The following is a 25,357-nucleotide window of genomic DNA, read 5'->3' on the forward strand; positions in this document are numbered from 1 at the left end:
ATATTCCATATTAATTTTTAGTTATATTTAGTAAATTATACTATCTTTGTTTAGTAAATTTTACTATCCCGTTTAGTAAATTTTACTATCCCGTTTAATAAATTTTACTATATTAGAATGGAAATAAATAAAATAAAATTTTTCATAGCTTTTAACTTTTTGTTATTATTGCTATCATTTTGATTATTAAATCTGTATTTATTGAAAATACTTGTAGTAAAATTTACTATACAGATAATAAAAAATATAATCGTGCCAGGAAAAAATACATTACGCATGATAATTTTTACTATCTTTTTATGTAATAATTGCCAACCAGTAAATTTTACTAAATGTTTTGTAATAATTAAAATACAGAATGTATTTATTCATATCTGTACGTAAATTTTACTACAATATTGTAATTTTTATTATATTTTTTTCTCCGTATATTACTCTAATTATGAGCGTAATCGGTTAATCAGTTTTGGATATACAATAGTATTGCGTTGCAGGGCATAAAAAATGGGTTTTAAAGAAAATTTTTTGGTATCCTTAATTTTATAAACGTCGAGTGTCTGGTACGCATCTGTGTATACATATATATATGAATTGTTGTAGAGCATTAATTATAAGCCTTAAGTAGAGAAATACCATTTCTTCATGGAAACTCATAACGTGATATCTAGATACAAATATAAATGTTGGAAAAGTGAGAAAGCTTGTAATCCAAATCAAGCCGGAAATGAGGGGAAACAGCTTATAATGCTACTTATAACACGACTCCACTATATTGTTATCGATCTTTGACTGTATTTAAAAAAAAACAATGTTTTTAAAGCTCGTGGACTAGAGAAAATTATGTCCTTTCATTTTTTTAATCATGGGATAAATATACCTTAAAAAAAAACATAAATAATATTTATATCATGGTTTTTCGTTTACACTGTAATATTAGCCATAGCTTTCAAAATATATGAATTTATTATTAATTTTAAATTGAAATGCCGTAGTTAAATAGTCGTATTTAAGGTAATATATAAATAAATTTTAATATTAAAAACATAAACTAAGCTTTATTATTTTATAATAGAAAGAGAAAATTGTACAATGAATTTGTCAGGTACTTAAAGAACACCTTTATGGTGTCAATAATGCACGTCTTTATAATATAAAGGAAGCTGTCATTGCAGAAAGGTGAAATGGAATAACACATAGCACAAAAGAAGAGGAAAAAAAAATATATATATATAATAACTTATGATTGAAAATATGAAGGTAAAAGCAGACGAATAATTCAGGCTACGGATGATGGATAAAAAAATTGTAGAGAAAAAAAGCAGCGGTGATTTTTTTTTCTTTTCTTTTCTCCTTTCAACTCAGATTTTATTTTCCAGAAGCTACCTTCCATGGGTCGATACTCCATGAGCAGTGTCAACTTTGTTCCACAAAATTCTTAGTTAGAACTTATTACTTAGCTTTTCTTTCATTTTATTTATTTCGAATATCAAATTACATTGTACTTTTATGTTTTCACTTTCTATTATCATAATTTATTAAGTATATACGTTTAAATTCCGGGCTGTATGTTTGTAGTTAAATTGCAGTACAATTTTTTTGTTTAACTTTAAATCAATTTAATTGGATTTCGATAAAAATCGTTTTTAGTTTGTGATTGTCAAGAACTTTTTATGTTTTCCGACGCATCACTGATAATTATATGTCGTTTCCGTTTGTCTAGAAGTTTCAGTTTAACTTAGAAAGTTGGAACTTAGTAAAGTTTATGCCTGATAAAATTTCCAACTAATTAACATGATATTTTATATTTTCATATATTTGATGGATCTGATGGCAAATAACTTGTTCTGGCATAAAGCTATTCTGAGAAGAACCTCAGATCGACCTGATCAGGATGACCCAATGGCAAATCAATTTTTATTGAATAAGGCTCTCCTGATGTGATCCTGATAAGGAATTCATCAGGTTTTGTCTCATTGAGACCGCTTATTTTAACTTGATAAGGAAAATCAGGTAAAAGCTCAGCCGGGCTATTCACATTATTATACTATGAATCTGAAGTTCCCAATGTTGTCTAACGAAATTTTTTCTTTTTACAAAATAAAAAAAAAATAAGTGGCCCCCGCTGAAACTTTCACAGAATCTTCTAAGCCATTCAGAACGAGTATAATCACTAGGTTCATCTATAAACCTAGGTAAATCTACGCATTAGAGGCAGTTTTGGAGATGTTCCGGAGGTCGTATATCCCTAGTAATTTTTTGGTACTCTTTTTGCATGGCTTAGAAGATTCTGTGAATGTTTCAGCGATGGCGCCTTCATTTTTTTTTATTTTTTAAGAAATAAATTTTCGTTGGACAGCAACGTTGGGGATTTCAGGTTTATATTATACTCGGGGTACGAGTATAGTAGTGTAAATTTAGCTAGATGAAAGTTGCTGAATAAGTGAAAGTTTCGATTCTTGATAAATGGTTATATTTTTGAAAAATGTTTAAAGGTAATACTTGATATTATTGACCAAAATTAAAAAAAAATGATTCATAACAATTAGAAATGATTCAAAACGATTCAATTTTTTTTTAAGGCTGTATAGACATACATTCGTCATTGAGTAAATCGTTTTGTTTATTCAGAGAATAAAAACTAAAAGTTGACGATAAAATTTTTAATTAAAGTTTGGGATAATTTAAAAAGTTTTAAGTCGCGACTTTAAGAAACAAGTCTGATGATATTTCAAGTCAATAATGGTCATATCGGAAAGTTAAGTACGTTCATGCCATATTTTCTGTTTGTACATCTGTATGTTAATACGATAACTCGCGCAACGAATCGACTTAATTGTTTTTTAATAATTAAAGAATCACGTAAAATAAAACACTATTGAGGTATTTAATGTTCTTACTTCATAATATTTTTTTAGTATAAAATTTGCGATAGTTAGAAATTAATTAAACTACCACAGTAGCAATCTTGATAAAGTCTTAAGAATATCAAGCATAATACTATATCTATACATACTTGTACTATAGATATTGATTGAGATTGCTATTAGGGTAATTTTTTTTATAGGTAATATTATTTTGCCCCAGAATAGGTATCGATCTCTTTTATTTTATAGTATGTAATCAGATAGCTTCAACTTTAAGATCGATAAAGTACCGTCAACACTTACTTATAATTACTTATAAATTACTTAGATAAAATTTATATAATCTAATTATTTTTGGTATTTTAAATTAAGATTTTATATACTACTATACACAATAGTTCGTGATAATAGAATGCAATGTTTTTTTTTAAATTTATGTCTTAGTATATTAGCTTTATCTTCAAATATCCGTTCATAAAATTATCAAATTATCTCAGCATAAGCAAATGATGAATTTTTTCCATTTAAAAAAACGAACAACTATTAACCGATGAATGTACTGTAAAATAAAATCTGAAAAACGGTTGACCTGGTGGGCCAACCCCAGAACTTTCTGTTGTTTTTGAACTCAGGAGCTTGAAAACATTATTGTCAACATATGTTGAATTTTTTTGAGCTCAACAACACCGCTGAGTACATTGGTATTTTCGAGCTCGAAGAAAAATTTCTTTTTGAGCCGCTCGAATTTGAAGAAATGATCCGATTTCGATGGTTAAGGCGGCAATCGAGGAGTTTTTGTTCTAGAGCTAATTCGATTTTGAAATCAATCGATTGAGTCATTTCTGAGAAATTCTAAAAAAACCGAAAAAACAAATTTTTTTCTTATTTCTTCTATATCTTAGAGCATAATTAATCGATCGCTCTGAAATTTTTGTTTGTGAGTTAATCCTCTAATCGTATGGTTGAAATTGGTTGTAAATTATAAACATGGAATTTACAAATAAAGTAGTATAACTCATATAATGTGTATTAGAATATAAAATTTAAAATTTCACTTAACCAATAGGGTTATTTTACCTACAGTAAGGCTGAATTTCAACTCAGAAGCCAGTTAAAACGAGCTAATTTGTAATCAATACCTCATGTACAACGTACAACGTACAACTGTTTTGGGTAGAATGAAATATGGTTATCTTGAGGTTTGGGCTACTCTGACGGAGCTTCAATAAAGCCTGAAACTAGTTTAGCAGTGAAAAAAAAAAAAAAAAAGGAATTTTCGTTTCGAGAGAGGGAATTGATTATTTTCAACCCGCTAATTTATATTGGTCTGAAATTGGCTTATTTCGGCTGACTAAACAGGCAGTGAAACGTAGTTTTAATAGATATTATGAGAAGCTTTTTTTCTAACACTGTGTTCATTTTCGCCAAGACTATATATCATATTATTTTCGATATTTTGAGAGACATGGGTGTATGGTGACCGAAAAATAACAATTTGTCGAGACACATTAGACTATTTAAAGTTCTGTCGGCGGCATTACAAAAAATATTAAATCTCTGATCTGAGTCGTAAGACACTTAAATCCTTATTTTGATCACTTTCATTGATTTCTGCCTAAATACATTTATTTTATTGAACATTATCGTGAACAAAAATTGAAAAAACGCTTGTTTATTAATTATTTTCGACTCTTAAACTTTTAAAGGTTAACATAAAACGTAAGTTGTTTGAGCTTGAAAAGCTCTTAGAAAAACAATTGCATCCACAAGTATTTTCTAGCTCGAAGAGCTGGAAATCATCCTCACACTAACGTTTTTAAGCTCATTCTAAAGCTCGAAAACAGCGAGAAGTTTAGGGGCAAACCCGTAGGGCCAACCGTTGCCCAGATTTTTTTTTGTAGTATTCCTTGAAGGGGCTATCATGGAAAAGGTGACCGTCCTGTTCTACCTTCCTTTCACATGCATGCATGTAAACTCACACACAGAAACACACATATATACGGACATCACTTTGAAAATAGTCAAAACAGCTTAGCTACGAGTTTAAAATGTTTATGTGTAATGAAACCTTAATTTTCGATTATCGAATTTAAAGAAATGATTTTTCTATTTCTTAAAAATTTTTTTTAGCGGAAAATTGCAAAATATTGATAGATTAAAGCGTTAATGATGAAATTTATTAATGTTATAAATTTTGTATGTATACGGTTCTCTTTTTCAATAAATTTAATGATTTGAATTAATTGAAATTTTAATTAAGTAATATATGTAAATTATTAGTGAAGAGGATGTGATGAAAACGTATGAAGCGAATAACTTGTAGGAATGTTAATATTATAAGATTTTTCATTTCAATAACGTGTGAAAGACACATTCTATGGATGCTTATAATGCATATTAAAGTACTTATTTTATGAATCGTTTCAAGTTTGCTTCCAATATGATGTTCAGCTATATTTTCTTGAGTGTATACGTATAAATATATTTGAATTAATTTTTTTATTTACATATACTTAAGATTGTTTGTGAAAATCGATATGAATCTGAATATTAATGGTAAATAAATACAATAAATAGATGTAGTCTAGTCAACAAGTCCCTTCTTCACGAAAACCTGTTTAACTTCATCGAAAATTATCATTTTGGTCTCATTCGATTTGAAATGGCATCTAGAAAAAATGTTCAAGTGGAAAATTAGGGCTCGTAAAAATTGTAAAAGTTATAAACAATTTAGTAAAAGAAAAAAGGGGGTTTGGTTTTTTGCAAATATTTCAAAAACTATTTGAGGTATCCAAAATTCAAAAAAAGACCATTAGAGAAGAGGAAATTTTCTAAAAAAAAGTACTGCCTCTCCGAATTGTACCGACAATATTAATAATTTTAATTTAACGGTGAAAATGGGACTAAAAACGGGTAGCGGCGCGAGCACGCGTGTCGACCAAATCAATAGCATGATGAATAAAAATTATTTTAACCGATTAAATATAAATATTAAGAAATAAAAAAAATTTGGTACTTTCAAAACACATGAATAAATAAAAATCCGCCGAAAAAAAATGTGTACCCCGATTTTTCAATTAACTATGCTTTTGTTAATGAGTTAATTTTTACCTGTTGAAAGTTTACATACAAACTATGATTATTTGTAAACTAAAAACCCAGAATTTTTTTTACTTCTTGGAGCTATTTTTGAAAGGGTTTTGAAAAGATCGCCGTTGGAAGAATTAAAAAATTTTGATTTTTCACTTTTTTATTAACAATCGAAGGCATTAAAAAATGAAAAACGCAAATAAAGTAATTAAAAATTTTTTTTTTTACTATTTTTATTAATTTGTATTTTTATCGCTAAAAGCTACCTAACAATAATTTTTAAAAAATTTCTACTTGTATTGTTTAAATAATTGTTATAAATAAATGCATCGTTAATAAGGTTTTGAAAATTTTTTTTTGGAAATAAGATGCTTTATGAAAATAATGATTTTTAAAAAAAAAATCGTATCTTAAAAAAATTTATTGATTGCAGAAAAACGTCTTTGCTAATTAACAATTTTTTTTTGTTTCTTAATATTAATATTAAGGAACCATTTTTTTTTCTGTAATCATAATTTATTATGTTCTCTTATATTGTAAAAAAAAATTTTTTTATTCATTTTTTATTCGTTTCTTTAACAAACAATTTGTTATAAACAAATGAATTTTTACGCAATATTTTTTTTTAAATACTAAAAACAACCATGTGTATTTTTTATTGAGAAAACTTTTTTTTCTATTTTTTATAGAATTTTTAAAATTATTGTACACTTGGACTTGTCGCTACCTTTCTGTTTTTCTTTATTGTTATTTAAATTACTTATAAACTATTGAAGCTACGACTAGAACTTTTCGAGCCTTACTTATTCTTTATTAAATAATAAATAAATTAAGCTTTTAATCGAAGCTTTAACTCAATTTTACAATGAATTATGAATGGAAGTATTTTCGTAAAAAAAATTCCTTAACTGTTTTTTTATTTGTAGTTCATAAAATGCTTAGACTAAAAAAAAAATTAAAGAATTTTTTTTACAAAAATATTCTCTGGGAGGACTTTAACATTTTTTTATTTTAATAATAATTGTTTCAATTTGATTATAAATTTATACTGACTATTATGTATTCTCATTAAAATTAAGTAAATATTATTATTGAGGTAATAATGCACTGTAAAAAACACTGGGTGTAAGTCTTCTCGATGTCAAGTGTTAAATTTAACTCCGGAGTTAAACTAACATCAATGACGATGTTACTATTTTTATTTGTGTTAATTATCATTCGGAATTAATTTAATAGATTAGGAAATTTAAATTTAGAGAGAAATATTAATTTGTAAACTCAACGTTACTTCGATTAATTGAACAAATACAATTTAATAATTATAATATAGCTATTGGGGTATGACACTGGTACAACAGTGTATGCTTGTTTTAATCTCTCACGGATGTTAAAATTGAGTCTATTTTAACACACCGCTTTTGTACAGTGTACACTAGGGTGAATTTTAATCCGTGAACAATGTCTTTAATTATTTATATTAAGAAAAATGGAACAAGTTCTTAATTTCTGTCGAAAAGAAAGTTACTTCATTAATTATAAATTTATAAACTAATTAAAAGAGTAATTTAAAACGATTGGAAATAGTTTAAAATAAAATTTGTTTGGATATAATCTTATTTTACCCATCTTTGTCTTATATATATTTTTCAAGCTAAAGTAGCTAAAGAAAAAAATATCGATTTAATATAAAATTATAATTTATAAAATATAATTTATAAATCAATTTAACTCGAGTGGTTTACAATATATGGTTGTACACTCTTATAAGTAACACTAATGAAGTAATTTAAATTATTAAGTTAAATAGAGGAAAATTAATTGTTACGAAAATGTAGTCATTTATCGATTGAAATATAATGTCCTCTTTGAAGAGAACAAAGGTAAAGTGTACATTATAATAATATATCTTTATATATAATAATAAAAAATTTAAGTATACACATTAAGACATTAATAAAGTATAGAGATTTAATTTTTGAATAATTTAATTTGTTAAATAAATTAAAATTCTAAGTAAATTAATTATATAAATAGTTAATGAATAAAATGTGATGAAGAAGTATAGAGTGAATAAAATCATCAAAATATTATAAGATTTTTAGTTTTAAAAATGTATAAAAGAAAGATTCTGTAGATGTTTATATTGCATAAGAAATCACTGACTTAATTAATCTTTTTGAGTCCATGCCTAATAAGATGTTCAAGGATATTTTCTTGTTTGTATTCAAATAGCAAAACAATTAACTACCATTTTATTTGTTTTGCTTATTTACGAATCTCAAAATTTTTTGCCGAAATTTTGGTAGGAATTTGAACATTAATTGTAATTACTTTAAAGAAAAAACAATAAGTAAATTTTTATTTGTTATAAATCTTTTTGTAAGTGACAATATTATACTTAAATTAATAAGTAAAAATAAAGATTAAATGAAGCTCATTAAAATGATTAAGTAAAGAAAGATTTTTTGTGAATATTAATGCCTTAAATCTTTGATTTATATTATCACCTATATATTAAAAAAAAATAAATGAAATAAATTTTTCATGTTTAGCGAGAATTTTATTTTACTTAGATTTTCCTTCAATGCATATATTTCCATTGTGGGTATGACTGGATGACACTTTTTGTAATTTTTAAAATATATTTCTTTTTTAATCAATTTAGAAATTTGATTTTTGGGTATAGATTTCTCAAAGAAATCTATCTATTGTATTCCTTATTCTAGTAAAAAAAATTTAATTACAAATTAAACTTCAAAACATTTTAGAAATAGAAATTCGATAAAAAACTAGGTCTTTGTCGAATTTCCAGTATAATATAATTTAAATACTAATTACTAAAAGCTAATTTTTTTTTTTTCATATTTTAAATTTAGTGGAGGCACTGCGTAAAGTATAAAAATTTTTATGTAAAATTACATTTTTATTTATCAAGTAGAAATAACCATATAGACTCAGTTGCGATCTAACCAAATTAATTATTCCATCTTTCAAGCACTATATAAAATAAACTAATCAATTAAAAATTAATTTATAATAGTATTAATTAAAATGATTATTTCCTAAGCTTTAACATGAACTTGTTGAAATAGAATTGTCTTATTATTTAGAAGAAATTTGAGGATAAATCTGTGAAAGTTTTTCGATTTTTTTTTTATTAGTTTTCAAGATCATCCAATTGTAAAAAGAGAAATCAAACCTAACTGTACGAACTTTGAGATGCATTTTACAGAATCAAAAAATAACGTTCGGTTCAAAAGTTACTCAGGGTTAAAGCAATAAAATGTAATTTTTATTGAAATGACAAAAAAATTTCAAACTACGTTAGAAGATTCAATAGGACTTAAATTTTGTATACTCTCTTCTCGCTTTAGTCACTAAGTTTAAAACCAAAAGGGTGCATAAATTTTTTTTTTAATTGCTAATCATATTGTAGGCTCATTCTAAAGCTGAAAATTCGGGTAACAATTTTCAGCTATAAAATAAATCTACAAACCAATTGGCGACGAAAAAGAATATTAAACGCCCTTTTGGATTTAAAGGGTTTCCCAAAGCTGAAAAGGCGTGAAAAAATATGTCTTTTTGAAATTAGTAACTCGATATGGTATGGGAAACTTTTATGAAAGTTACGATATGTAATCTTCGACAACAGATAACTTTCTTAAGGAAATTGATCTAAAAACAGTAAAAGAAAAAAATATAAATTTAATAGATACCCTTTGTTTCTATTTTCGTTAATGTACAATTGTAAATTAATTTAATGACGAGGTTAACAGTATACAGTTGTCTATTCAACAGTGAAGGATGCTCATGTGTTGACAGTGAGAGGGCTCGTAATATTATTTCTCATCGCATGTAGAGAGAATGTCGGTCAACAATCATATTATCAGCAATAGCGTAGCTGACAAATTTTATAATGTGACATGTCACACGATCGAGTTGACGTAAATCCACTATGAATTGTTACATGATTATAACAATAAACTAACATTTACATAGAGGTAAAAAAAAAACATATAAATTTAATGCTTATTTCTGAAAAAAAAATCTGGGCGTCGGTTGGCCCTGCGGACTAGCCCCAAAACTTTCTGCTGTTTTCGACCTCAAAGAGCTCGAAAACATTAGTGTAGATATATTTTCGAGCTTCTGGAGCTCGAAAGTGCTATCACATGCAATTGTTTTTTTACGATCTTTTCAAGCTCTAACAAGTTACCTGTTTGCTGAAGTTTGAAAATTTAAGAATCGAAAATCATTAATGAAGAGGTTTTTAAAATTCAATTCCTGATTATGTTCAATAAAATAAGTGTATTGAGGCAGAAATCAATGTCAGGGATCAAAATCAAGATTTAAATGAGTTTCGACTCATGTAAGAAACAATAAAATATGAAATATCCGAGAAAAATATTAAAAACTACGGTATATCGATTTTATTGTTGGTAATATGATTTAAACTAAAAACCAAGTTCGATGACATTATATAATCGAAAGAAACCATAAAAAGGATGACTTGGTATGATTTTAGACACATTTTAGTAGGTTATATTATGATTTATCCGGAAAAAATAACATAAAATGTTATTGTTTTAACTTTTCAAAGCTGATATCTTTCGAACTAATTAATCGATTTTGACGCTTGAGGTGGCAATCGGCGCGTTTTATTAAATTCTAAGTTGATTGAAATTTGAAATCGATCGCGTCAGTCGTTTCGAAAATATTTAGAAAAAACCGTTTTTCACCATTTCTTTCTCCAACGATATCTCGCGAACGAATGAATCGATTTTGATGGTTGAGGCGGCAATCGACGTATTTCATTGAATTCTAGAACTGATCAGATTTTGAAGTCGATCGTTTGAGTCGTTTCTGAGAAATAACTAAAAAACTAAAAAAAAAATTTTTATTTTTTTCGTAATTCGCATATATTTTCGAGTCTACTGGATCAAATGATCTAAATTTTCAGGAAGTTGATGGCCAACAAGCTCTTTCGATTGCCACCTCAACTATCCAAATCGATTCATTAGTTAAAAAGTTACAAAGAGTTTACATACGAACACACACACACACACACACACACACACACACACACACACACACACACACACACACACACACACACACACACACACACACACACACACACACACACACACACACACACACACACACACACACACACACACACACACACACACACGCACACGCGCGCTCGCGCGCGCGCGGACACACACGGACAGTATTCTGAAAATAGTCGGAATAGCTTCCTAGGACCTCAAAATGTCGACACCTGATGAAAACTCGATTTTCGAAAATCGGGGTGAAACCAATAACTTCCCGAATTTTTGAAAATTTAGAATTTTCTTAGTGGGAAGTTAAAAAAAGTTTCAATAATAACTATTATCATATTCGTATGAAATGATGTAAATATTAATTTCAGCAAAATAAATTTTATGTTAAACTGCTAAATGAATAGTAATAACGGATTATATATTCTTATTACAATTGATCTAAACCAAGCTTAACTTTAATGTTTATTAATGTCGACAGTTCTATATTTCATGAAAATTTTACCCTTACATAAATTCATCCAGCAAAACTACCTTATATATTTTATAAATATGTCTGATATTTAGCTAGAGCAATAAATTGTAAGTTACATAACGAGATTATTTGATAAATTAGAATATAGAAACACGAACAACATACATATATATGGGGGGGGGGGGGGGGAAGAAACCAGATACTTAAGGAAATACTAAGTTTTCGGGGACTCAAATACGTTAAATATTTTTTTTTAACTTCCCGCCAAGAAAATCGATGATTTTCAAAAATTTCGGGAAGTTATTTTTTTCACCCCGATTTGCGGAAATCGAAATTCCAACAGATGTCGAAGTTTTGAGGTTCTAGGAAGCTATTCTGACTAAATTGAAGATAATATCCGAGTGTGTGTATTAGAATGTTTTAAATTAGGGGACTACTTTTATTTTCTTGATGAACATTGAAAAATCGAAAGGGTATCTTAAAAAATGGTGACAGTTAATATTTGAGCTCTTAATATTGATATTTAGTGGTGGCTATTGATAATTTTCGATTTTTTATTTAGTAACATGGTAAAAAATACGTAACTTCCGAAAAAATCAAGATACAAAAAACTTCTCCTCAAATATTTTGTAGCAAATTTACTGATCTCCAAAAAAGGTCTTTTATGATTTTTGCATAAATTCAACCATTCACAAGATATCCGACGTCAAAGTTTGATAGAATTCATAGAACTTGTTTTTGCTCGTTCTGAATTTTATATCATGTCAACTAATGAGAATTCAGAAATTTTCGATATAGTTTTTTTTATAGGAAATTGAATGCTCTACAAAAAAAGTCTCTTATCATTTTTTGATAAATCCATTTGTTCGAAAGTTATTAGAGCTCGAAGAAAGTTGGAGATCTTTTTACTTTTCCGGTGAAACTATCGGACTAATCATAAAATGTCATAAAATCTTTTTTGTAGGCAATTTTATTTCTTACAAATTACCTCTGATAAATTTTTTTTAAATTCTGCACTCTCTTCTAGTTATTTCCATTTTAATGCCAAGCTCCTAAAAAAGTGTTCTGATCAATTTTAAGAGCTCGACATTAAAATGGAAATAATTAAAAGAGAATGCCGAATTCAAAAAAAATTTACTAAACAAGCTTTAAAATACTTTTTACTGAAATTGTCTATTAGTCTTAGTTTTAATGTTATATGAACTTCAACAGTGAATAAAAACTGATGTTTACGAAAAATTACGAAAATTTCAAACAGCCATTAAAATATCAATTGTAATTTTTTTTTTAATATTGTATTTTTCAAATTATAAAAATTACTATAACTCGGAAACTATAGACTTTGGCGACTTGTCTCATAGGGTTTTTTTTTAAAGGGAATAAAATTTCCTATAAAATTCCCATTAAAATTTTTGGTGTGCATTCATTGGTTTACGTTCTGCAAGCCACAACGAATGGTATTTTTGAACTGTACTCAACTAATTATGATAGTTTATGACGAAATTCCTTGAAAAATCGACCACGAAGACAAATACAATAGTTAGATTTTTTAAAAAATCTACCTAAAAATTTTCAGCTGCCATGAAAAAAAGAGCTATCCGGCCTTAACCGAAATGGAAAGGTAGATTTCTTATGCAAATACAATAAAGCTACAATAGTGTAATTAATATTTATTTTGTAAGCTTAAACATGAATTTCAAAGAAAAGGGTTATGCCTTATCATTTAGAAGTTATTAGAAGACTAAGCAGCAAAACTAAGCTTTTTTTATTTTTTGTGAAATTTTCAATATCATCAAATTGTTAGAAATGATGCTTCAAAAAATCAATTATTACAGTGAAAATTAAAGCTGATCTTTCAAATTTTGAGATATTTTTACAGAATCGAGTTATCATTTTCGGTTCAAAAGTTATTTTAGGATGAAGCCAGAAAATTCATCTTTATAAAAATCAGAAAAAATTTCAAACACCCACAACTTCAAAACTAATCGACCGATTGGGCTCATCTTCGAACTTGATCAAGGTAATCGTCCAATAAATAAGTGTATAAAATTTTATTAAGATCCGTTAAGAATTGCGGGCGCTATCGTGATGACAAGGCACGTTACATTGTATATATATATATTTATAAGCTTTTGAGCGGATGGTATTTTTTGACTCTACGAGGTAAAATAAGACATATGGTGACAAAATTCTGTAATAATTCGATCATGAGACCCACTGCAATAGGCCGATTTTCAAAGAAATCTACCTAAAAATAATTTTCATTTCTTCGGGGAAAATGGGGTACTCATTAAAAAAAATTCTCAATATTAAATAAATTTAATTAAATTAAATTTTCTTGTAAGAAATTTACATAAAGAAGAATAGTATTTCACATGATGATTGAATGCAAAGAAAGGAAAAAATGTTTAACAATTTTTATTACAAAACAAAAATCACTAACATTTTTCAACTGACACTTTCGAATTTGGAAAAATTGCACGGCCTACTTTAAATTGTGAATTGTTTATTTGTTAGTCACTTTTTATTATGATCTGTAAAGTAAAAGATTCAAGTTAGTTTGAATTCCAAAGAAGATATTTTTAGAAAAGCAATTATATATCGCTTAAAGTAATAGATTGAAAACATTATTAAAAGTTAATTAAATTTAGAAATTTTAAAAATTGTACATCTGAAGTAATTTGACACTGGGAGTTCTTTTATTGTAAATTGATAAGAAAAAAAAATCAAACTGATTTTATACTTTTTCTTTTTCAAAAACAAAATTTTACGAAAACGGTGAAAAAAAAGTCAAAATAATACTCATTTATATTTACGAAAATGATTCTGGAATGTTTTAAAAAAAAAAATTTATTTTTATAAAATTTTTGGACTACCTCGTTCTGCCCCCCCCCCCCCTCTTCACTGTATAATAATATTAGAAATGTTTCTGGGTCAAAAAAATAACTTGAATTTATCCATTTTGATTTAAATTCAAGTCAATTAAGCCAAAGCCAAGTCAAATTTAACTTTTTCGGCTTAAATGGATACTAAGTAGGTCAAAGAAGCTAAAAATAAGTAAAAATTGACGACAAACACCTTTTATTTCTACTTGGTTGTGGCTAATTTGACCTACTTAGTATCCAATTAAGTCAAATTTAAGTTTTCTCTCGACTCGGGATAATTTTTCTGCGATCATTTAAGTCAAGTAAATAATAAATTCAAACTTTGTTTTCGACAAGTGTATGAAAATGTCAACAACATAAATACTTGTGAAATAACAAATGTCATACAATGCAGTTACTAACGTGGTGCAACAAGTGTATTACGTATACAACTACGCTACGGATTTAGTAAAGAAAAGAATAGTATACCCCTTGGGTACAGTGCTATACAGTTATCATGTGATATTACCTAGACATTGAGTATATCAACTTGTAAAAACATTTTTTCATGATACTTAATTTCCTCAATCATAGTTAAATAATTATTTCCAACAATTAATTCGGAAATTAATTATTATCTAATTAAATTGATAATACGTATGCTAAAAATAATTTTTTATTCAAACGTCTTACGTTATTTACATATGAATATTCTTTGCTTGTATATTCAGTAGTAAAGTAATGTTGCATTTTAAAGTAAAACGATTAATAGTTATAGAAACAATAAGAAAAAAAGTTAATTGAAAAATATCTACCTCTGAGCTAGAGGTGGTGCTGTCAGCGCTGTCAGTTGTTGTAACTGAAGAAAGGGGTGAACGAGTGCCCCTCTGCACCCAACGATCCCGGATGATTGCCACCCCTGTAACCATCCCTATTCTACTCCCAGCACTATTGCTATTATTTTTATCTCCCCCGCCTCCACTTCCGCCTCCTCCGCCGCATGCTAACTCCAATACATCCCCAAATACTTCCGACAACTTGTCCGGCACTTTGACGAGTGCGTCCAATACCACTGTTATGTCTAAGTGCTTGTAAATATATCTCTATTTTTTTTTTAATATATAAGTATATAAATACTTCTTTATAATTGTTATTTTATCTTTATTCTTAAATTAATTATTCAACAATTAAATAATTTATTTATTATCAATAGAAGCTATTTTATAATTATAAATATAAATTATTTGTGCTTTTAAGCGTATTGTTTTACTTTATTTAATCAAATCCTTTTAATAATTAATATGTGATTGTCAATTATCTTATTAGATTTTAAAAATATTATATTTATATATTTTATGATTGTTTCATAATTATTATCAATTTTACGAAAATTCAAAGATAAATTCTAATGAAAATTTTAGAAAATGATATAAAGATCAGATTGATGTTGTCTGTTGTTTTTTAACTTGGCTCTTTAAATTTTCATTCTTTTAATTTTAAACTCAATAAAACAAATGTCACTCTCACTCAATTCGAGTACTTTCTTTATGTGAAATATTTACCCGAATGATTATTGTGATTGTGACGTTGATGTAGTTTTCAATAAAAACAAAAAAAAATATAATAATAATAGCAATGAATAGATTGAACGACAGCCGAAGTGAAAAAAAAATCTATCTACTTTTTTTCGACCTATCAAATATAAATGGACAGATTATTCGAATAATTATATTTTTTTTAGTATTAAAAAATAAAAAATTAGGCACTGATCTTTAAATTATTTTTTAATATTTCAGTTAATCACTTTTAAAACCACTCTCCTATTTATATATATATATGTTTATAAATTCAATAATATTTTTTTTTCATTAGCTATTGTATTAAATGACTTATTGAAGTTGTCGTTAACACGATATTATTTGTCAGGCCACGAGTGTGCAATGAATACGTCACCAGTAGGTGCTAGTAATTGTTATATATTTTTCTAAGTACTCTTTTTCCTTTTAATTTATTTCTACTTATCGACTACTTTTTCCGATCGTTTTCACTCTACGCATCGTCACGATCATCACACTACAGCAGCTGGGGTGTCCTGAAAACGGTGACGACGACGACGACGACGACGAATCGTCGAGGAACAAAGGAGAGGGTAAGCTCCTGCTTGTGGCAAGTGAGTCGACGCGAAGCCAACGAGGGTGGTGCTACGCTATATACAGGGAGACGAGTTTCCTGATAAGCTAACAGTACAGGTAAGAGTGAGATATCTATGCGTGCGTCGCAACAGGTTACGCTCGCTTCAACTGCGTACGTTCCTGGATTCCGTGTCGTCAAGGTCTACATCTACACTCTACACTACGTTATCGGTTTCTATATCTATATGCAACCTTAACCTGATTATTTTTGACAAATTATACACATGAAGATGATTTAATATTTTTTCTTTATCATAATTTATTGTTTGAGAAATATTTCTATGAGGGATATTATTGATATTTCTTTCTTACGGTGCTCTGTTGTAAAAAATATTAAAAAAGAAAAAGAAAAAAAAATGTACGTGATTTTTTTTTTTATTTCGTTGGATACACCCCTGTAACTTTGTCCTTAGTAATAGTGGGCTTCAGGGGATTTGAGATATTGTAGATAGATTTATTTAATAATGAATAAATAAATTATGGTAAGTATAGTTAACGAATTCATGAGTTTTACTGTCGTATTTATTTAGATTAAAATACTACTATAGAAGATATGAATTGAGCAGTTTTTCAGTAGAGAAAAAGAATAATTAAAAGATAAAAAATTTTAATAATTTGAAATTATCTAAGGAAGTACTGTTGACTAGAATTACCATTCAGAACTTGATGAAATTCGAAATATTAGTTGATAATGATAAGAAAAAGATCCGATTAAATTTTTGAAGAGCTACAGGGAAAAAATAAATTCGATAAAACCTGTGATTTGTCATGTAGCTCATTGTTAAATGTATGACCTTTCAAATTTTACTGGTTTTCTATAGCTCTTCAAAAATTTAATTGGATCTTTTTCTTACCATTATCTACTTAGATATTAAATTTCATTTCATTCTAAACTGTTATTCGCAAAAATAAATTCGATTAACATTGATTTAAGATAAAATCGTGGAAATATATTAAATTAAAATGAATAAAAAGTTCAAAAAACTACACAGTAACAAACGAATCTTCAAAGTATAAAAAAAACGTGTGTTAAAATCTCAGTGTTGAATTTTTAACACTTTTACGTGTTAATTTAACACACAGTATTTATCTTGTTTGAACTATCGCAATCGATTGATTTTTTAACACACAAAAATGTCATTTTATTTTAAAGTAACACTTTCTATATGTTACTGTCAAATCAACACGCAAAATATGTTAAAAATAATTTCGACTATCACAAAAGAATTATTGGAAAATTTTTACTTTTAACACATATGTGTGTAACTTTTTTTAACACTCACAACATGTTAAAATAACATAAATAAGTGTAAAACGTTCGTTTTACACACGATATGTGTTGATTTTGACGAATCCTTTCTTACTGTGTACTTAATAATTTTGTAACTTTATTTTTTTTTATTTTACCTTGAAGAAATTTTTTTCATCTCGTTTGATTAAGATATAATTTAGCACATATTAAAATTTAAAAAAAAATTGCTAATAAATTTTTTTTGTTGTTGATAAAAATAAAATCACGATTATCAGCTTTTTAATACGATACTTAGTTATTCAGATTTTTTTAATAGTGAATAATTCTCATACACTGAGAAAAAAAAATACTTTTGTTAAGAATATTTACTTGATACAAGAACATATATTCTTGTTAATTTTTGAGAATATATAATTTTGTCTCAAGAATTCGTAGAATTTATAATATAATATCAAATTCATATAATAACAAAAATAAATTCGATGCTCTTTTCTCAAGAAATTGATAATCAATAATAATAAAATAAATATTTTGAACGGATTTCTTGATCCAAGAAATTCTTGTTCGAACAATATTATTTTACTTTTTCAGTGTAAAACTTTTTATTTTTTAATATCCAATAATACTGTTGAGATAAGAATTCATTGTATAATTTCATTACACCAATAAGTTACTAAATTTCGTAGAAAATTGCTCAGTTATAATACTACAGGTAGTAAGATAATATACTTTATTGAGTATGAAAGAGAGAAGTAGTATAAGAACTGTTAGGTCAGACACGAATAAAATCGATAGCTATCAAGCATCACTTGATTTGTTCGTTTGTAGTTTAATGCAATTTCGATTATTGATATCGTGTGAATAATATATCTGTAATGTAGCGACAGCATTTGATAGTATTAGCTTTGCTCTGTATAAACTTTATTTTTTTTTTTATTTTTTAAATTTTATTTATTATATCATTAAATCAAATACTATCGCTTCCTATCATATTTTCATTAAATTATTTAGTTTCGTAACTCTCTAGCGGTTGGTGCTCTTGAAAGCTCTGATAGCTATGGTTTATTGCAGAGAGTTGTATTGATCCCAATTCTAGATTCTATATTCCCGCGCGGTAACACGAGGGGCTACCTCTGCTCTCCGTTATTCTAACCTTGTTCTCTACTCTCTACGCGCTCCCAACTGGGACCTCACATCTCATATGGATTCACATATATTTAAATAAATGCCGGAGTCAGAGTGTGTCACACAATAAAAAAATTTAAATATTTTTTTAAACGTTGTATACTATTTGAAATTTAAATTTCTCTTTTTTTTTTAAATCATTTTTATATTTGTTAAAAAAAAATTTAATTTTTATAAAAATTAAAAAAACGTTTGTTGTTTTTAATATAAATGTTATAGCCGATCGCGATTTTTTTTGCGAATATAGATTTCATTTTAATCCAAATTCGCTACGTCATTCGAAGTTCCGCTGTTTTAATTTTTAAAAAATCACTCTGCGTAAGGAGTATAAGTAGAAAGTTTTTTTTTCAGCATAGTCACTTCGGAGTGATGTGGATTTTATTTCAAGTCCACGCCTACTCTGATCCGGAGTTTTAATATTAAAATAAATTACCCTTTGGAGTGAATTTCTCTCCGCAGGGATTAAATAAAAATAAAAAATCATCCGCTCCGCATTCACTCTGAATTCACTTAGAATTAAACGTATATGATTAAAGAGTGACGGTAACCGATGTTCAATTCTGTTTCATTCCCGGGTAAACATTGGAAACCTAAAACGGAGAATTTTCAGCGTTTTCTAGAACCTTAACAGAGGGCTACAAATTCCATATTTTCCAGAATTCTAATTCGTATCCAAGATCAATGGTTTTTAAATTCTCATATACTCTACGAGTGTAATAAATATGAGCTTATTCATTTGAGTGTGAGAAAGAAGTTGGGTATCGTTTCACCATAAGCTTGGCCAACACAAAAATAAAAGTAATACAAAGAATTTTTTCAAGTTTAGGTGTAAAAAAAAATAAAATTTTCTATGATAAATAATTTTATCCAAAAAACACTCGTGTTTATTGAATTTTTTAAAATGAATCTCATAGTTGAAAAAGAATATCAGAAATGTTAGGTGCATTTTTTTTATTTTTTTAATGAAATTTATTTACGCAATTTAATTTAGCTACCCTGATAGCCATTTTAATCGCAGTTGATGGAAATCGATAACCGAAATAAGATGTCAAGTTGACTGCAAAAAATTTGATGGTGCAAACAGTTGACGGTAACTTATAGTCAATTTGGAAGGAAAATTTTTCTGATTCAAGTTTTTTCCTGCAGTTTGAAGACAACTTTATGATTTAACTTACAACCCTATTATGTTTGTAGTTTTGCGTCAACTTGTAGTTCAAGCTGTACTCATATTACAGTCAAAACTTGGAACAGCAGAACTTAACGTAAGCTTGACGTTAATCTGACCGAAAACACTGAACAGTAAGTTTTTGAAGAAAAAGTCTGGCTATCATTGATCAATTAAATTTTTAATAATAAAAGAAAACTGAATTCGAAAGTTATCTTCAGTATAAAAGTTCTCTGATAGCCACACTAAATATAATCACTCAGAAAATTGTGAAGTGAAACATTTACGGCTAACTTAACGACAAGTTTCTGGTAAACCTTAGCTTAGTCAACTTAAAGGTAACTGCTTGCTTTCCAACATTTTCCTTTAAGTTACCTTTGGAATACGGCAGTAGCTTGTAGTTAACTTACGGTTAGGGTGGCTATCAGGGTTTCTAAAATGAAAATTTTAAATAATATACTAACAGCTGATAATTGAGAATTTCAAAGGGGTGTTCAAGTTTTATCAGAAAACGGAGAGCTTTTGTTAAACTAAAGAAATATAAATTTTCAGTTGTAGATAATATCCTACAGAGCTTTTTAGTTTTTTACCCTGATAGCCACCTTAACCACAAGTTAACTTCAAGCTACTGCCGTATTCTGAAGCCAACTTAAAAGAAAATGTTAAAGAGCAAGCAGTTACTTTTAAGTTGACAGTAAATTGTCTAAAACTTTCTATTTAATTTGACTACAAGTATTAACGTCAGGCAATGACGTTAAGTTGATTGAAAGTTTCACTTCAAATTGACGGCAAGTTTTTCTGTAAAATTACATTCAGATGACGGCAGTAGATTTGCATCAACTTGCACGCAAGTATTATCCAGCCAAGGCTTGCTAGAAACTTGTCGTTAAGTTAGCCGAAAATGTTTTACTGCAGAACTTGCTGAGCAAAGTGTGGCTATCAGAGTAAGATAAAAAAAATAAGTAGAATCCTGTTTCATCGACTTGTCGATTCTACTTTATCAACAACAGTAGTTACAACCAAAAAGAGTCAGACGCACTGGTTATTTGTATTTTATTGACGAGTATATTTTAGTCGTCAGATTTTTTTCTCTATCATATGATTTATTTCCACATTTAATTATCTTGTTAAAAATAATTGAAAAATTTTAATTAAAAATAATTACAAAAGATACCTGGGATTGAACAGCATAGTAATTTCGTTGAGGTTTTCTCCAGCAATTGAGTACATGAGAAGGTGGACTGTGACAATGATGATGACCTTGATTGGTATTATAGCATGATTTATTACTTGAAGCAGGTGGCTCAGGCCAACGATCAAGTGTACTCCAGTATTTTCCTAATCGTTTAACCGAATAATACCGATAAACGACAATAGTAACAGCGACAACCAAAGCTAATCCAGTGCCAGCTGCTGCACCCAAAACAGCCGCCGAAACCATTTTTAATTATTTACTGCTTAATAAAAGACAAAAATTTAATTGTCTTTTTCAATCAAACTTATTGGTTTCGTCTGAAATCATTAAATCACACAAAATTGTTATTATTAATCAAATTATTGAAAGTATTGTTGTACAAGATTGTTACATTACAAAACGATATAAATTTTTAAATTAGTATTAGTTTATTTCATTGAAAATAAAATATTAAGTTATCTTCAGTTTTCAATAAATTGTAAGTATGAAATATTTATATGATTTCAAAAGCTGTAACTAGCAATAGAGCTGATAAGTGTTTACTTGTATTTCATTCAGTTCGAGATTATTTTTATGAAAAAAGTATGTATGCCCAAGTATTTATAAAAACTGTTTCTGCTGACGCTGTAATAAATTGTAATATTTCTATACATTTAAAGTGACATCATTTTTCAAGGATATATATTTAAATCATCTTATACAATGACGTCAAATAAAATTTCTGAGCTTATATACTTTTATTTTTGTGCAATTTTTCTTCTAATTAAATTAAATAATAACATACATTTTCGATAGAATTTGATGATTGATTTTATTAAATTTATTGGATTGCTGATAAGGGATTTAGTTTCGAAATATTTGTGCTTTGTAAACATATAGTGGTATTTGTCAATAATTTACGTCGGAATTTGTTATTTTGTCATTTGATAAGAGATAAAGGATAGACCTTGCGTCACGAATATTGTTAATATTATATTGTTCTGAGATAATTATTTAGGACAACAGATACAATATTCAGCTTGATTAGTTGATCAAAGTTATTAAGACAATTGATACGAACGATTCAATTTACAGAAAATTGGAAATCTATTTAACTTTATTGTGGTGAGAATAAATTACCTTGAACTTTAGGAATGTCAATAAAATTATTTACCCACTATGGAAAATGATAATCTTTGTGTTACAACTTAGACAATATATATATGAACGTAATTGAAGGTCTGTCTTTTTATATTTCAAAGATTGATTAATGAAGATATCTTATACAAAAAAACTAGTTTATCATAGAAATAATTATTTCAATTTTACTTTCATGATATTCTTCACATGATTTGACGGTTTTTGATTGTGATGGTAATGGCCAAGTGTTCATTAATGATATGGTCTGATAAAATTAGCTGACTTAAGTCTGATGGGTTTTTAAAATTAATCGGTACAGTAGTTATTAAGTTATTTAAAAAACAAATGTTTGTCTGGAATTAAATACAGATATTTTTTAAGCGCTGAATTTGTTGAAAAAATGAATTACTAAAATTGGAACACAAATAATTACTTTTCTTTTATCGATACGTTTTCATCAAAAAATTATTGAATAAAGAAATTAATTAATACAAAGTGAATATAATTGTGTACACGTAATTGAATACAACCATTAGTGTTTATTTATTGATTATTGACATCATGTATTCTTCTTTTTATTGAAGCATCTTGAATACTACTATTGCTCAATTTAATGGTCACAGTTCATATATATATATATATATATATTGATGTACACCATTGAACATCAATTCTTGTCAATAAATCAATGATCGTAAAAAAGCTCGGAGTATATATCTTTGTTAAGGGGATATATCTAGTCATGGAGATGAAGAGAAATGTATTTAAGGGTTTTTTTTTTTTTAACGAAACTATTCATTACTTTAATTAGATCATTTCAATGTCAGTTTGCTATGACACGTTAAAAAAATTTAAATCGTTAGAGCCTTGTGCAAGACTCACCAAAGGACTTTATGCCATGTTTTACTCTAATGTATCGTAAAAAAAATATATCAGATACTTTACTTATCATGAGTTTACGGAGGCAGTAGAATAACAAAGAATCATAGTGTGGCTTACGAAGATTTGCCGAAAGCCATATGCATGAATCATTATTAACATTTGTACACATACAAGCTTCTCACAAGGATTTTGTACTAAATAATTTCATCAATTAGTCTCAGTGAGATATCCGTAAATTTTAGCATGTAAATTCATGTGCAAATGACATGAAAATCTTTAAGCCAAATTTTGCAATTTTGCATTAATTTGCTGAAAGTTTTATAGTGGTATAAAGAAGGAGAGATGCAGAAGTTTTCCGAGAGACATTTCCATAAGATTTATTTAAAACTGCTGCGGAATTGTCTTTCGTTTGTTATAATTTGTAAATCCTCGTGTAGGTAAAGACTTGCGATGAATATTTTTATTTGTGTCCTGTTGCAAATTTTCTGCTTAATTAATAATTATTTAAAAAAAGAAATCGCAGGACTAGAGGATTGTGTTAGCATCTACACAAATTAAGTATTGTCATTTGAACATTGAAAATTGTTTTTGTGTTAAAGTAACAAAAATAATATGTAATAAATCCGCGGCTCGCGCCGTATCAATTCTTGGAATTTAGTCGACTGTTATTTTGTGTTGAATTTGAGTTAAGACGCGTTTTCATTTGTTTCTCTATTCGCACTCAACTGGATAAACGGTACTATCTCTGTTGCACTTGTACATTAAATAGGAACTTTGTCCAAGCTTTTCTCGTAAACAAATGGAAGTTATCAAAAAATTCAAGTGCACTTCGCTAGTTCGTAGAGTAAAGCATCGGTTCTGTGTCTTTATTTTGCGTTTAGAGCTTTTATTTCAGAGAAAAGCTAGGACAAAATTATCTGAAAACCGTTCTTAACACAAAAATAAGTTGTGTTGATCATATATGTAATAGCACAAAAAACTTGTTGAAATCAGATGACACATTCAACTTTAGTTGAATTTACACTTTATGGTGTCAAATAATTGACACAAAATTTTTAACTGTGTATAGATGAAGAAGCTCAATGCAAGAGGAAACTAAAAATCAAAGTTTAAAAGCTCTTGCAAACCCTAGCAGATCCGACTTACGGTAAATTACGGTAATTACCATAATTTACGGTACGCGGCAGTATCACCGCACTTTACCGTAACTTACCGTAATTCGGATCTGCTAGGAACTTATATTATAGTAAGAAAAATTAGCCTTATATTGTAGCTTTACAACATCAAGTAGGTGAATATTAATATTTTTCATCATATTCGAACAATATTTATGAACTAGACATGCGAATAACTGATTCTGTCACAAATTATATTTAAGGGTACTGAGAATTCGATGGTAATGATTGTCATCTAGGATTTTTAATAGTTTACTACATTGTATAGTAATTTTAGAATTTTCTGCAATAATGCTATAAAAAACCATCATATGATGCTAGCTATTTATACTCCTAAATAAACATCACTCTTACCAATAACAGTAGTCACTCATATCACAGATAGAAACATTTATAATTTTAGATAGCAATGTTTACTGTACCGCGATGGTAATAGTTACCATCGTGTATGCAAAAGTCACTCAGCAACTTTTTAATTATATACTTTAGTATAAGTCCTATATTTTTCAATGAAATCAAAATGTACATATTCGATTGTTTATTTACTTCCATAAAAGTACGTACTCTAACCTCCAACTGTTCATTGATAAGGGAGCTGCCATTTTTTAATGTTCGTCCGCCCTCTATGCTACAATTTAACGCGCGAATAAAGTTTGAATTTTCAAATAATTTCTAAAATTATTTTTTCTAAGGTTATTTTTTTTTACTTTAAATTTAAAATATTTTCGTGACTTTTAATAATTACTTTTTCCAACAGTCAATATGTTGAAGCACTGTGTAAATTAAAAAAAAATGGCCACCTCCATTTAAAGTGAGAGTTGGGGTATATTTTTTGTTTA

The 25,357-nt window shown here is 27.8% G+C and overlaps 1 protein-coding gene across 4 annotated transcripts in view; it reads right to left on the bottom strand.

Moving 5' to 3' along the window:
* The window catches only part of LOC103575830 (synaptotagmin-5), a 35,781-nt gene extending 10,676 nt beyond the window's left edge, over positions 1-25,105 (bottom strand). For 2 of the 4 annotated variants that reach the window (XM_053737672.1, XM_014444475.2), the window contains exons 1-2: positions 24,873-25,062; positions 21,322-21,659 (exon numbers count right to left, since the gene is read on the bottom strand). In XM_053737672.1, coding sequence (XP_053593647.1) covers positions 21,322-21,588 — 267 coding nt within the window. In that variant the 5' untranslated portion in view covers positions 21,589-21,659; positions 24,873-25,062. Of the gene's footprint in view, positions 1-21,321; positions 21,660-22,461; positions 22,534-24,872; positions 25,063-25,082 lie in introns of those variants that run through there. The other 2 variants (XM_053737665.1, XM_053737669.1) reach the window with 2 other exon arrangements.
* Between the last annotated feature and the right edge of the window lie 252 nt (positions 25,106-25,357).

Source organism: Microplitis demolitor, chromosome 1 (assembly GCF_026212275.2).
Source record: "Microplitis demolitor isolate Queensland-Clemson2020A chromosome 1, iyMicDemo2.1a, whole genome shotgun sequence".
NCBI lineage: Eukaryota > Metazoa > Arthropoda > Insecta > Hymenoptera > Braconidae > Microplitis > Microplitis demolitor.